Below are 14938 nucleotides of genomic sequence, written 5' to 3' on the forward strand. Positions count from 1 at the left end.
CAAATGAGATCAAATTCTTTTCCTGAACTTAAAAAATTACTTTTATTTTAGGAACCAATAAAATTATGGCAAATATTTACAAATAATTATCTCACATAAAGGTTACATAAAATCAATTCTTCACAAGTAACAGTCACTCATGAAAAGACACACAGATATTGAAACTACGCCAATCTTATTGCAAGTTTCTCCAACTAACCTAAAATAAATGTGTTGCAGTCAACCATTTAACTTAGAATAAAACCACAAATTCCAGATTTGACGAGAAAAAAAAAAGTGAAAAATTTAAACCAAAATCCCACCCCTGTTTTTTCCCAAGTCCCACCCGCAGCCCCTACCCTCCTCCCAACAAAAGAAAAATATGTCCAACATCTTTGGCAAATTGGCACTGCTGTAATTACATTCAAATATTATTACACACAAAAGCAACACACATCACTAAGAAAAAAAAAAACCACCAAAATTTCAAGTCAGTTATTTTCTACTAGAAAAAAAGAATACAAAACATACACATTTTTAAGAAGCTTTTTTTTTTTCAATCTATTGGAGACAGATCATCTCCCACTTTCAAAGGCAATTCAATTGTGTGGGTTTTTTTGTTGGTTTTTTTGTACTTTTTTTTTTTTTTTTTTTTTACAGGTAAGCATCTATGCAGGCATCACAAACTTTGGCGGATACAGTAGATATGTATTTCTTTGATGCTGGAAAGTCAGTCCCTAAGACAAAGTCAACCGTCTCAAAGAATGAAAAGCAAAATCCATGTGTCTTCCTGGCAAAGAGTTCATTTGCAATGTAATGTGCATTTCTACAAATACTCAATGTCCAAAGGCCACTGGGCAGTGAAAAACCAGGGCAGCAACTTCCAGCAAGAGTCAGGGCAAAACCCGAGTCAGATTTCCACCTCTGGCCCAAAGTCGGAGGCCCAGCAGCTGGGGCTGAGAAGTGGGCCTTCACTGCCTGCCAACCGCACTAAGTTGGTGGCTTGGGGCCAGGGCACGGGCCTGCCTCTTTCTGGGCCCCACAGTGGGCTGCTGCCAGGTCTGTTCACCTCCTCTGACCAAAGGCAAGAAGAGCAGGCAAGAATTGGCACGAGGAGACTCAGTGCTTTCTCTGAGTTTCAAGTATGTCTGAGATGTCAGGGTGCACGTGCATTATGTGCGTTTATACACCCACAAGGGCACGTATGGAGGGGAAGGCCAAATTTGGAGGCTCTGAGCTTTTGCAGGGTGTTTAAAATAGACTCAGGATTTATTTATTTTCTTTTTAGCTTTATAGCAATTAATTGGCTATTGATTGGTTGGAATGTTCAACTCTCCATTTCCTCAAATACAATAAAATAGTTTCATTAAAATGTATTCATGCTTGAAAATAAGGGAGCCATTAAATGGTTTCCTTTCTGTTCCACTCCAAGGGAAACGCACCGTTTGTAAATCAAAAATCCATCATCCAAAATCACTTGTTCTTAATGGTGCTTTTGGAGAAGATGAGGGATGTGGCTATGAGCATAGCGACTGTGGGGATCCGGGTGGCCCTGCAGCCACAGGGGTGAGTGGGCCCAGGCGAGGGTGGGGGAGGCTGCAGCCAGGCCTCCTCCGGCCTCAGAGTCAGGAAAGGGGGCACATCACTCCCAAGTCGTCCCTCCACCTGCCGTTCCCCTTGCTGCCCTCTCCCTGCCACGCTCAGAGCTGCCCACAGCTGAAGGACAGGACTCCTACTCCCTCCCTCCCGCCCAGAGGCCAAATATATTACCTGAGACCACCTCCCTCTTAGAATTCATCAAGATTCCCTCAGTAAACAGATAAACTGCTGCATTTTCTCCTTGTGTGGCTCAGGGGTCTAAGTTGTGGGAAGAAGAGTAGACTTACTGAATGGTGCTTGTGTTTACCCTTAACTTGGAGATGAGCAAAAACAGGCCCCCTGGGAACATGTGGATTGAAACACTAGAATGGCAGGGATGTGACCCCGAGGTCTCCTTTGATCCAGGGTGAGGGGTCCTGGAACAGGACCCCAGTGTTGAGAAATTACAACGAATGAAAGATAGACTGGTGCCTGCCTGCTCCCGGCAAGCAGCCCGAGTCCGAGGGCTGCAGCCTCTCATCAGGAGAGCGGGTGGGCAAGGGAATGTTCGCTCCCATCCCCTGCGGCGGCCCCGTGGGGCCTGGCCGTGCACACTGACAGTGGGTAAGTGTGGTCAACCATGAATATGCAAGAGGAAATCCTGAGGTACGGGGACAACAGGGGACAGGGGCTGAAGGGGCTGCTGGGAGGTGGGGCAGACCAGGCTAGGAGTCATGGCCTGACTGTCCATCTTTCCAATAATGTACTTTTGTTACCTTTTAGGAAATGCACTTGCCTCGGACCTCTCCGGGGCCAAACGAACTAAAGGAATGAATTCTCCAGGCGCACTAGTGTGCGTGCCTGGAAACTGTGAACGGTAGGCTCCTGCATGGGTGACGGGGCCAAGGCCGCAGAGCTAGCTGCCTCTTAGCAGGGTCACGGGGAGCTGGTCCACCCCTAGTGCTGCAGATCCACCCACTCTAGCCTGGCCCTGGCCTCTCCAGGGGCCTGGATTGTTCTCTACCCTTGTGGCAGTTGTGTCTCAGACATAACTTATTTCCACGTATTTGTCAGGAGCGCTTGATTTGTTTTTCAGATTCACTCTCCATGTCTTGGAGCTACATCTAACCAAACTGTCATCCAGAAGCGGGTGGCTGAAGCCAGAGGCTGTTGCTCTGGGATGTGACTTCTCATAAAGGGATTTCACCCCTCAGTGCCCTGTGGCCACGGCTGGGGCTCTTTCTTGGACACATGAAAGGCCCCAGCAGCACTGACCTCCCCTCAAAGCCAACAGTCCCCCATCCCTACCACCTCTACCACCTCCATATTGTTACAGCAAAGCCTGAAGTCTGTTCCACAGCAGGGAGGACAAAGAAAAGAGGAGTGTGGGGACATCTCATGATACTGGAGGCCTGCACCGTGGGAGTCAGGGCTGTGGTGCGGCGTGGGACCAGCTCCAATTCTCTGCAGGTCTCAGGCTCAGCAGAGGAGGAAGGAGTCTGGATGAAACCTCAGAAGAGTTGGTGGGAATCTGGCAAAGACTGCAGTTTTCAGTATTAATGGGAATCAAGTTGGACCAGCAGAGCCACCAACCCCCTGGCCCCACTGTCAGGCAAGCCTCTGAGTCCCTGCTTTTTCTTTCCTCATTGTGGGTCTGGGGGTTTCTAGGGGATTGAAGGGTATCTCTAAGCCATATATTCCCATGACAGGAACGTGAATCTGGAGAGAGACTGAGGCCTGGAGATCTGAGAATTCTCTTCACCTCTATCTTGCCGTGTGAACCTCAAATCTCAGTTTTCCTGTCTGTAAAATGGGCATTGTGATCTCTGTCCATGGGATGGTAAAGGATTGCAAAGCACCATACAAATGTCAGGTATGAAAGGGCTAACCCTAACTAAGGCGCCTCAGGAAAGGGATGTTGGGTTTGATATGTCATCAAATTTTTCTAGGTTGCAGATAGACTAACAGTATGAAAATTTTCTGTAAAATCTACATTGTCCTTTTCAAAAAGTCAGAGCTGGAACACGGGGCTGAAGGCCCATAGAGGAAAGCCCCAGGCCTCCTCCAGTGACGCTGGTGACAGCCCTGGCTTTGCGTTTTCTATTTAGAATTCTCTGGCATCTACTCAATGGCTGTGTCCTTTGGAACCTTCATCTCCAAGCTCCCAGGCAGCTCTGCTGGGTGGTGCGGGAACTTGGCAGGAGCAGGTACGTGTGCGGGAACGTGCATGTGCATCAGTGTGCTCGTGTGCTTCTGCCTGGCAGCCCAGGAATCAAATGGTTGTCTGATAAATACAAATGCAATTTGATGACCCGCAGAGCCTCATGGGAGAGAGAGAAAAGGCATGGAGGGGGCTCACCACAGGTCAAGAGGAGGAACAGGACATGGAAAGGGGTGCACTTGGGGCCAGGTGAGCTTTGCCGAGGAAGGATGGTGTGTGCCTCCAGTAGCTGGTTCAGGGAAGGCTGAACCTCCTCCCAACAACCTGAGACCACAGGAGGGACCAGGATCCAAGAATGTGGATGCCAGAGGTCAAGAGGCTTGTGCTGCAGACCCCAGACTCCACCAATTTCTCTGAAAGAAAGGGAAGGTGGGAGGGGCCAGGTAACATACCTTTCCTACCTTGCCCCGAAGGTGGAGGCTGGAGTCACTCCATCGGGCTCCTGGAGGCGGGCTCTGGCCCAGCTACGTCCCTTCTTTGCAGGGCAGGTTTGCGGATGGGGTGGGGATGCCCCCAGTGAGCTCACTGGTTCCACCTCTGCCCTGGATGACTGGACTTCCTTGGCAGTTCCACCAGCCCCAGGACACCTGTTCTGAGGCAGTGGGCCCAGAACCATTCCCTGCTGCCCTGACCATCAACCTCCCACCCCAGGGATGGGAGGATCACTGTGTGCCAGGGGCCAGGGGTCTGAGTCCCAGCCTCACCTCTGCCAGTCACTTCCTGGGGACTCCACCTTGCAGAGCCTTAGTTTCCCCTGAGGGGAGCTGACCTAGGTCTTCCTCAAGGCTGATTCTCACCCCACTAGGTGTTCTTGTTTTTCAGTAGGTCCGAATATTAGCAGGACTCAGGTGCCCACTATGCTTGCTCAGAAGTGGAGGGCCCGCCCCTGATGACCTGTCACAGCCCTGGCATTCTGGGAGAAAGAAGGGGAAGGAGAGAGCTGTTGGGTGATCCTGCAGGAGACCCTGCTGTACCAAGGCAGCTGAGGCTCAGAGGGGAATGGTCTTGCCTGGGGTCCCAAAGCAAGGCAGACGTGCAGCCAGGACAAGACTTCTCAGGCCTGATAACCTCAAGGGCAGGCCCTTTCTGCTTCAGCTCTTTGCCAACTTGGTGACATGCAGACATCCGGCACACTGTCACAGGAGAAGGCAAAGTCTACTGTCATTGCTGTAATTCAGCCCAGATTTGGATGGGGCCTCTCCCTGGCTGTTCTGAGTTGGCAAGAGATATCATGCAAGGAATTGGGGCCCCAGGCAAAGAGATGGTGGCCCCTGGCACCCCCATTTCAAAACCACTCCCAGTTCACACACCAATTCCACACTGCCTGTTCTGCTCCTCTCCCAGGAAGCTTTCCTCTGTACCCCAGATCCTCCCATGTGGCTTTTCCTGACCACTCAGCCCACAGTGAGTTCTCCCAGCTCTCCCTCCAGGCTCCGGGGGCCCTTGGCCATGGCCCTGCCCATCCAGCCCCGTGCAGCAACAGGTGGATACCCACTCTGCAAAGTAGGCACCAACCCCCACCCGAGCACCTCCATTCCTGGCGGCAAACTAGGCTCCACGAGGACGGGGAGGGGCTGGCCGGTAAGTTCTGGCTGACTGCTGTAGGTGTTTGTGGTCCTCGGTCCAGACAGAGTCCTTTGTGTTAATCATCGTCTACATGGCAGGGACAAGCTTGCCCAGAATCCACTTGCTGGCGTCCTGGAGAGTGGGAGATGTGTCCATGGTGGGTGAGCCTGGGCACACCTCAGAAAACATATCCGAGTTCAGTTCAGTGGTGTGAGGGGCTGAGGGGTCAGGAGAGCCTCAGGCCCCGCCTTGGACCATCATCTCCTGGGGCCCGTCCAGCCCTAACGTTCCAAGTCCACAATGCAATCAGCACCTTGGACAACATCTTACTTTAGAACAGTAGCTGAGGAATCTCCCAGACGGTTCTCTTTGAGTCCTTTAATATGGAAAAGAGCTGCTCACACTGCATTGGGCCCAGGGAAATGGGGGGCAGGAAGCCAGGGCATCTCCCCACATTGTGTTTCTCCTGGGGAGGGGTCCTGGTTGGGTGGTGCTTAGAGCAAAACCAGCCCAATGAGACTCTTAGTCCAGACAGTGAAGAAGTAGCAATGAGCAGGAGGCTGGGCCCCGAGGTGGGGAGGCTGGGCCCCGAGGTGGGCATCCTTAGTCTCAAGGACAGCTCCAAGCCCACCTGTAGGGGACACCCAGGGCAGAGGGGATGCTCTGTGCACAGGTCTAAGACATCCTGTGACGCTTCGGGAGTGCTGGATGCGTAACGGGTAGGCAGTCTGCTCAGTTGGACCCTTGGGCCCACAAAAAAGCAAGAAGGTATTTACATGGGTTCTGTTGAAGCAACAAAAGCAAACTCTCCTTCCCAGGCCTGGGGCAGGAAGACAGGTAGATGGTCAGACAGCTGGGGGGCTGGCAGGCTGGGCTGGCGCTGCAGGTGTCTGCAGAAGTCTGTTGGTTTGTGGAGATCCAGTCACCATCGGGAGAAGCTCAACGGACTCTTAGGAATGGACAGGTGTCCAACAGCCCTACCAGGGAACCCCAGAGTCCCTGGCAGGAAAAGGGGAGAGGGAGTTTCAGGCGAGTGGGGGGAGGTTGCTGGGGGACGGTCTCGTTCGGCCCCTCTGGCTGTCTTCGGAGGGGGCTGGGAGGCTATGGCCCTCAGTGATATGTGTCATAAGTGCTTGGCGCCTGCCTGGCTCTGGGGGTCAGTGACGGTCATAGGCAGTGGCAGCTGCAGGCGGGGCGGCTCCTCGGGCAGCGGCGCTGTAATAGTACGGGGAGCCTGGAAGAGACAAAGAGGCCGTGGAGGTTGGAGGGAGACCCTGTGCCCCCTTTCCGCCAGTGTCCCCGACCTCTGTCCTTCCTCCCCCTACCCCAGTCCAGGCCACTGTCCTCTCTCACCAAGATCTCAGTCGCTGAGTAGGGCCACTGCCTGCTCAGGTTTCAAGCCCTCCTCACCACCTGGAACTGCGGTGGGCAGGTGGGCCACATCCTCCCTGTCGCCTGTTTGGTAAGTAACATTTTGCTGGAACCCAGCTTTGCTCATTCATTTCCTTGTTGCCTGTGGCTGCTTTCGTGCGGCTACAGCAGAGCTGAGTATTGTTAACAGAGCCCTGCCGACCTCTGAATTTCCCTCCCACACCCCCCACCCCTCCCACTCACACTCAGGGACCCTGCTCCAGCGAAGTCAAACTCTGTAGTGCCTCCAATATATGTTAGCGCTGATGGCAGCTACAATACTGCTGAGCCCTTCCTGCCCCACTCCATGTCCTTTACACTTGTTGTCTCATTTAACCCCACGGGGCAGGAGAGTTAGCCCTGCCTCCGTGCCTTTTCCATGCTCTGCTTCCTGTCTGGAACACTCTGGCTACACCTTCACCCTCTTCCCTGTCTGCTGAATCGTTCCTCCCCCTTCAAGTCCGAGAGCCCCCCTACCCCGTCTCCTCCTTTAGTATGCCCTTGCTCTGAGCCCACGCTCCGTGGCAGGCTGGAGCATGCGCTCTGATGACTTCTTTCTGTGCTTCTTCCCCCTCGCCTGGACAGAGAGCCCCACAAAGGCAGAGGCGGGGTTCTGTTCTTCTCGGTGGTGTCCGTCGCCAGGAGCCAGGAGCCTGGCACATGGCATGTGCTCAGCTGGGTTCGTTGAGTAAACAAGTGACAGCACTGGGTGAACCAACCAGAGTAAAGACTTAACTCATTCATTTATTTTCCGCCCCTACTAGGTGCAGTGCTGGTCACTAATGAACAAATGCAGGCCAATGTTCAGAGTCAGGAAGGGGATCAGAGTGCTGAGAAAAGAGCTCTGGGAACTCATAATTATTCTGCAGGGTCACGCTTCCTGGAGGAAGCGGGCTGGGCTGGACTTGGAGGACACAAAGATTTGGACATGTGAGTATGTGGGAGAAGGGCAGGTGCAGCCCTGTGTCCTGTGACCTCCAGATGGAGCCTTTGTGGGGCCTGTTGTATCCATGTCGGGTTCCTCCTACTATCTCAAGGCTGCTTTCTTTGACTACATGCTTTGAATGACGCCGCCAGGAGGCCTGCTCTATGCTCAAAGTCCTCCCGAGGGCAGAAAGGGTCTGGGGTGGCTTGGGGAGACCAGCAGGTTCTCAGAACCACAGAGGTTAGAGACACCAGGCTGTCTCCTTTTTCAGGGCAGGAAAATGAGGCTCAACAAACCAACATCATGTGCCCAAAGCCACAGAGCCTCTCAGGGCCAGAGCCTGGCCTGGCATTTCAGTTGTTGGCCCCTGGCTCAGGACTCTTTCTGCCCTGATGCAGTTTACGGCATGTACAGCCATTTTGGAGGGTTGTTTCTCCAAGGGGATGGCAGCTGGATTCCTGTCAGCCATTGTAGACTACGTATCTACTGGGGCAGGAAGAGTAAGCTTCTTAATTTCCCACAGGAGGTGAGTTATATATATTCTGAAATCTCACCCAAAACCCAAACCAATTCTGGCAGTTCTGCCAGATGCCATAACTGGGCACCAAGACCTAGAGATTGCCAGTCAGGCTCTATCACTCTTGGCTGAGTGACCTTAGACAAGTAAATTCAATCTCTTGAGCCTCAGTTTTCTCATCTATAAAAGGGGATCACAGAGGGGTGACATGAGGGCGCCATGAGGTGAGGATGCAAAGGTGCTTTCGAAATGGACACTTTTCTAAGCGGTTCATATTCTTGAACTCTTAATTTCCACAACAGTTCTACCAGATAGGCACTAGTATTGTCCCCATTTAGCAGATGAGGAAACTGAGGCACAGAGAGAGTAAGCAGTTTGTCTAAGGTCATAAAGCTAGTATGTAATCAAGTGGGCAAGATTAGCATGTGCCACCACTCCTCAAAACCCAGCCCCAATTATCAGTCATAATTCTCCCTCCTCGGCCCGCAGGAAGGCAGTGTGGCTCAGGTAGCAGTGACAGTGGGGGAGCAGGCAGCGCCCTGCTGTGCTGTTGTGGAAGGCACAGACACCAGTGCCATGCGGAAGTATTCCCAGAGATGGATTTTTCTGCTGCCTCCTCTGTCACCTTCTTCATTGGAGCCCTGACTCAGATGCCTGTCAGCCTTCTCTGCTCTCTCCTCTGTGGAATGGGGACAGCATTAGGACAGTCACCCATAGAGTATCTGCAGTGCCAGCCCTGCGTCCTGCCTTCAGACAGGTCTGTGTGTGTGTGTGTGTGTGTGTGTGTGTGTGGCGAGGGCCAGCCCCGCAGGCCTGGGCATGGCACAGCAGCAGAACCACAGGGGCTGTCCCCATAGGAGAGGGACAGGAAATCCTGGCCCGACCCTCTGAGTTTCCCAGGGGTCAGCTCTCATCCTGGGCTCTGACTTGCTCTCCTCCCAAAGCCTAATCTCTTGGCCAGGCTGTCCAGTGGCCTCAGTGGGAGGGCCCCACGGCAAAATCAAAAACGCATTTACCATGAGCAATGAAAACGTCACCTCACAAAGTGCTATCTTCCTGGTGCCCATTAGACCTCCATCTAGAATAAACTTGTCTTTTCTTCTGTCATTTTTCCTCTCTAATTCACATTATCATCAATTTACTTCTTGACACAGTCATTCCGGGCTCCCACTCACTCTCTAATCCTTTTACAGCGGCCACAGGCACTCGGGTTCTAATCCTAATTGACCACGGCCGGCCTTTCTTCCTGCTGCCAGCCGCTGGCCCCGCCTGCCTGGGGCCCCGACGGGGTGTGGGATCCCAGACACCCCACCCCGCAGACAGCTCCTGGGGAGGAGGCCCAGCGGGGAGGGAGGTTCTTCTGAGAAGTCAGCCTGCAGCTGCAGGAGGTGGCATTTCCCATCCTCTCTTTGGCGGTGTGTCTGTGAAGGAGGCTTTGACCAGGCCAGCTGAGGCGTGGGCTGGGTGTATGAGGGTGTGAGCACACCTGAGTGTGTGTGTGTGAGAGGGTCCTACACGTTTCCACTGCCCCCACTGACCTAGCAGAGCACAGAGGAGCCTCAGAGCTGGTTTCCCCTCTGGCACCCTCCCCACAGAGCAGAGAAAGTCAGTCTACTTCTCCAGCCCAGTGGGAATCTTTCAGCTAAAGCCCTGAAGGCCCTGGGGAAGGGCAGGCTGGTGGCTGGAACAGGCCTGGAACTTATTTGCAAGACTATGGTAGAGTGAGCTGGCATCTCACTCATCTTAAGGAGGGTATGATCATTGCACCCAGGGCCTCAAGAGAGCATCGTGTTCAGCCCCCGCTTGAATAAAGCTGCCAGCCGCCATTATCCTCATTTTACACCTGAGGCAAAGGAGGCCCAGATTGGTTGATGAGCTGACGATGATTCCCCAGGTATAGACTTGGGCAGCACAGGGGTCATTTCTCATGTTTTTAAGAGCCCAACATTGTTTAGCCTTTTCTTGTGTCTGCAGACTTCCGGGTGGTGTGAGGCCCGCCTCCCTGAGTCAGAAGTCAGACTCGTTCTCCCAGCTGCCCTTGCTGCTGGGGCACAGGTGCGTCACCTGGGCTCTGCTGATTAGCTCTGAGTTTGACCTCCGCTGGGAGGGGAGCCGCTTGAGGAAGTGGGCTGACCGACTCCACCTGCTGGGGCTGGGTGGCAGAGGCACCAGCTCCGGGTGGTGGCCGGGCAGAGCTCTCAAGCACCTCCTGAGGCACAGAGCTGGCTGTTTGGGGGTGCCAATGGTGGGGTGTTTATGCTGGAGCAGCCCTGGAGGTGTGGCCGGGTGTGTTCCTGGCTATGTGTCCCACGTCTGTCTCTTTGGGCCTCCTGGAGATTCTGGGAGCCCCCAGTATTCCTTAATAAATTCACTTTCTGCTTAAACCCGCCAGTGTTGTTTGTAACTGAAAGCCTGACAGACAGACAGAATAACCTGGAATTTCAAAAACAGACCAGAGCTGTTCTCACCGCATATGTGGTCTGAGTATTTGGGACTCTCAAGGCTTGTTTCTGTGGAGAGATGAGCCTCTTCTCCTGGCTATAGTACTGTTCAGACTGAATCGGTCAGGGAGAGGAAGAGTCCCACATTGCACATTGATAATGAATACAGGCTCTAAAGTCAAGGTGACTCGAGCTTGAGTCCTCATTCTGCTACCTGCATGCTGTGTGACCTCAGGTAAGTTAATTAACCTTTCTGAGCCCCACACTTCTTCTATGAAGATAGTATGTGTCCCTTTGGACCACTGAAAGGATAAAATGAGGTAACCCATATGAAGGGTTTTGCCCAGTCCCTGCAAGTGCTCATTTGGATGAACAGAATTCTGATTCTTTTTCCTCTTCTCCACACTGGCTCTGGTTCCTCTCAAGGCACTGAGCACATCCCAGCACAGACACACTTGCCTAAGGCTCCCTCACCCCCAGCCTGTGAGTTCCCTGGGATAGAGTCCACATCTTTTTCACACCAGACACACAGCCCACCCATATAATTGGTGATGTGAACTGGATTTCACTCCAACTTGAGCAGCAAAGTCCTCGGATGTGGTCTAGTCCCATCCTCCCCTCGCCATCCTCTTGGGCTCCTACCTGCTCATACAATCAGGTACAGACTTCTGTCTGGCATTCAAGATCCCCCAACTGTGGCCCCACAGGCCACCCACCTCCTACTCCACCCCTTTGACACACTTGCCTGAGCAGCTCCTTTCCCACTTCTCTGATTCTTGAGCTCCCAGCAAATGAGCCTACTGGACACCTCATAAAAATTAGAAAAATGTGCCTACTCTGGGCAGCCGTAGCCTCGTGCTAGGCCTTGGGGCCTGTGCCATGCATGGGCTGGATTTCAGGCCCTACTTGTCCCCCTGTGCAGTACACATCCATACATGGAAGTCCTAGGTCAATATGGACCCACTGGGGTCATAGCCCCAACACAAGGGACCCCTCCCAGAGCCTAGCCCAGGCCACCTTTGTGCCACATACCCTGTGGATCCTGCAGCAGCACTGGGATCAGGGCCCTGAAAATGAGGCCGATTTACAGGGAGTAGCTCCCAGGCTCAGGCCTCCAGACCCATTCCCCCTACCCTAACCCCTGTCAAAAGACTGGTTCAGGGTCAGCCTTTGCCTCCTGAGACTGACAGCTGGGCCATCTCAGAGCCCAGAGCCTCTTGGCGGGGGTGAGTGGTTGTTTAAGGAAAAGGATTGGGTGAGTGGAGACCCAGTTCAATACTTAGAAATAATTTTTACCGAAACCAAAAAAGAAGTCTGAACAATCAGTCCACAGATTCCAAGAGGCCACAGAGAGTAAGAGCCCAGTCTTCTGTAAAACAAATCTCCAAGCACAGGGCCCGGAGCACTAGTTGGCGTTGTTCCTTACTTTACCTGAAGTTTTGCATGATACACCAAAATGCTTCAGGCAGCCCAAGGCTCAAATGCATGGAAGGATGGCAGCCAGGAAGGGATGGTGTCCCTGTCATTGTCCTAATCACCAAAGCAGGTTGGAGAAGGGGCCAAGGCTGTGACTTCACGGCCTCCTTTGCAAACCCATGCCTGGCAACTTGAGTCTGAAGACACCAAGTTCTTGCTTTTTTGGTGAAGTCTATGTTTCTCAGTCCTCAAATAATTCAGGATCCAGGGAATTAAGAAGGCCTTCTTAAGCTGGACAGACAAACCTGGACAGAGGCCCTTCCACATCTGCCCTCTGTGGGACTCCCTCAGCTGATTGCTGGGGAGGGTTCGGTGTTGCTGCCTGCAGTCTGATTGGCTGGCTCCACCCCCAGGGTGAGTGACATCTGTGAGCCTTGGGCTCCTGCTTCTTGCTCCAGAACCTTCAGAGCCTTTAGCTCCAGATGGCACTCACCAGCTGGTTTCCTGTAAGTTCATTGCAACAAAACAAAAGGCTCTCCTTGGCCTTTTGAGGGCTGAGTTAGCTCTGACTGGTCTTTGGGGTGACCCAAATATCTTTGATGATGTACACAGATCAGGCTGGCCCTCGCCATGGACAACTGTAGTCGGAGGCATGGGCAGAGACTGGGCACCAGCTGAGCTCGGACCCGGTAGGCCTTCAGCCACAGGGCAACCAGTTTTCAATGGAACTGGCTCTGGTGATGTCCGCGGCAGACATCACTGCGATATCCGTGACTCAGAGTCTTTATCAAGACAGACAGCCACTACCAATCAATTTGAGTTGGCCTCCTAGCTGCCTCTCATTTAGAGATTTCTCACTGAAATACTCAATAATTCTTAAGAAATATGTTACTCTTGGGCAGGCACTTTTCCTACAGTGCCCTTTTTTCATTTGTTCGCCTTCTTTGCCATCTCCCCTTAGCCACCAAAACATCTAGGGGAGGGCTGAGGCATGAGCAGGGCTGGAGTGGTGTTTAATGTCCTGAGGTCCCATCACAACTCCCATATTGCACGTGTCTGGGGCCAGCTACCCACCCCACCTCAGCGACCAGACTTCAGGATGTTGAGGGGCCCTGGCCCAGTGAGGGGGCCCGATGGGGCAGCCGATGGCCCAGGGGCCCCACCGGGTCTCCACCAGTACTCACCAAGCAGCCCCGGGTTGGGGAACCTCCAGGAGTCGTTGTACGAGGGATACTGAGGGTGGCTGTAGGGGCTCCCGGAAAACTCACTCCCTGCATGTGGTGGGCGGGGAGAGAAACAGGAACCAAATGTCAGGTCAGCTTTGGAAAATGCCAATGTCATTTGTCTCTTTCACAAACTGCAGTACATTGTGTAACCAATAAAGGCAAGTCCGGTCCTCCCCCTTATCAAGTGGACAGCTGTCATTGGCATTGTCTATACTTCCCCCTATAACCTTTTTCTTATTAGTGGGAGTGAATACCAGCCTCTCACACATGTACCATGAAATTACCATGTGCCAGGTGTTCCCTGGGGTTATTGGCCCATTTTACAGGTGAGAAGGCTGATGCCTAGGGTCTCTCACAAAATAGTCTGGATACACCCTACCCAAAACCAAAGCCCCAGAGTGCTTTGTTCTCAGCCCTGACTGAGGCCACTCCAGGACCCCAATGTGGATTCAGTGCCACCTCCCAAGTGTTTCCTGAGTGGCTCTGGACTGGGGAGCCAAAAATGACCCCAACGCCACTCAAGCCCTCTGTGCTGTGAATCCAGAGTTGGCTATTCCCGGGGCCTCGGTCCAATGAAGAAGACGAGACATGAACTCAGGCTCTCTGCCAGAAGGAGGCAGATGGCACTTTGCTGAGATGAAGGGACAAGCCAAAGGGCTGGGAAGCACAAAAAGTGAGTAGATTGGAGCCACCTGGGCATGGGGGAAGGGGCAGCTGTTAGCTGCTCTGGGCAAGCAGGAACTGCAAGCTGCACCAGGCTGGGGCCAGCGCTGGGTGTGGGCGGCAGGGTGGGACTGGCGGATGCTCCACTCCTGCCCAGCGGCTCGTGGAGCCGTGATGCTTTTGGCACGTCCCTGTGCTCTCACTTCCAGCCTCAGGAGAGCCTCTCAACCACTGGCTTCTCATAATCCCTGCCCTCAAACCTTGCTGCCTTGGCTCTGCGGCAGGACAAGCCCTGCCTGAGTCCTCCCTATGATGGGGCTCCTGAAAAGCAGGGGTCCCAGTGCCTGGCACCAGTTGTGCAGGTAGCTGACTGACTGCTGAGTGGCATTTTAGGCCACTGGTTACAGAGCACTGGCCCCTCCCTGGCAGCGGCAACAGGAGTCACACAGCCCCATGAGACCACCCTAGGCCCAAATGTGCTTCCATGGATTCTTAAGGATGCCAAAGGGCCGAAGGGCATGAGCCTCTAGAAGGACAGCCACTCAAAAGTCAGGACCTGGAGCACTACTCTTCCTCTGGAGGCCTCAGCCCGAATGTCAGGCCCCTGGGGCTCTACCAGGCACAGTAGGAGCAATAAAGCAGGCCTGAGGCCAGCCGCTCCCACCCCCGGGCCCCACCAGCCTCCTCCCCACTTTCACAGGCAACAGCAGGCAAAGCTTGTGTGTGTGCGTGTGTGCATACACACACACGCACACACACACACACACACACACACACACACACACACACGCAGACACGTGCGCGCACGTGCGCTCCTCCGCTGGCCTCTCTGGGGGCCACTCCCAGCCTGACAGGCTGAGCCTTCCAATTCTCTGTTTTTTATGCCTCAGTGGTCAGGGTGTCAGGTTCTGGCGGACGAGGGAGAGCCTGGTGACAGTGCCGGGCCGCAGCAGCCCAGCCTCGGCATATCCATCAGCACCGGGCATCTCCTCCTCC

At 53.5% G+C, this 14938-nt stretch overlaps 1 protein-coding gene across 3 annotated transcripts in view; it reads right to left on the reverse strand.

The window, feature by feature from the left end:
* Positions 1 to 565: 565 nt before the first annotated feature.
* Positions 566 to 14938, reverse strand: part of PAX5 (paired box 5) — a 182522-nt gene continuing 168149 nt past the window's right edge. For all 3 annotated transcript variants that reach the window (XM_045515200.2, XM_074361843.1, XM_010952880.3), the window contains exons 9-10: positions 13238 to 13324; positions 566 to 6578 (exon numbers count right to left, since the gene is read on the reverse strand). In XM_045515200.2, the coding sequence (XP_045371156.1) occupies positions 6502 to 6578; positions 13238 to 13324 (164 nt within the window). In that variant the 3' untranslated portion in view covers positions 566 to 6501. The remainder of the gene's footprint in view (positions 6579 to 13237; positions 13325 to 14938) is intronic.

This window comes from Camelus bactrianus, chromosome 4 (genome assembly GCF_048773025.1).
Source record: "Camelus bactrianus isolate YW-2024 breed Bactrian camel chromosome 4, ASM4877302v1, whole genome shotgun sequence".
Classification (NCBI taxonomy): domain Eukaryota; kingdom Metazoa; phylum Chordata; class Mammalia; order Artiodactyla; family Camelidae; genus Camelus; species Camelus bactrianus.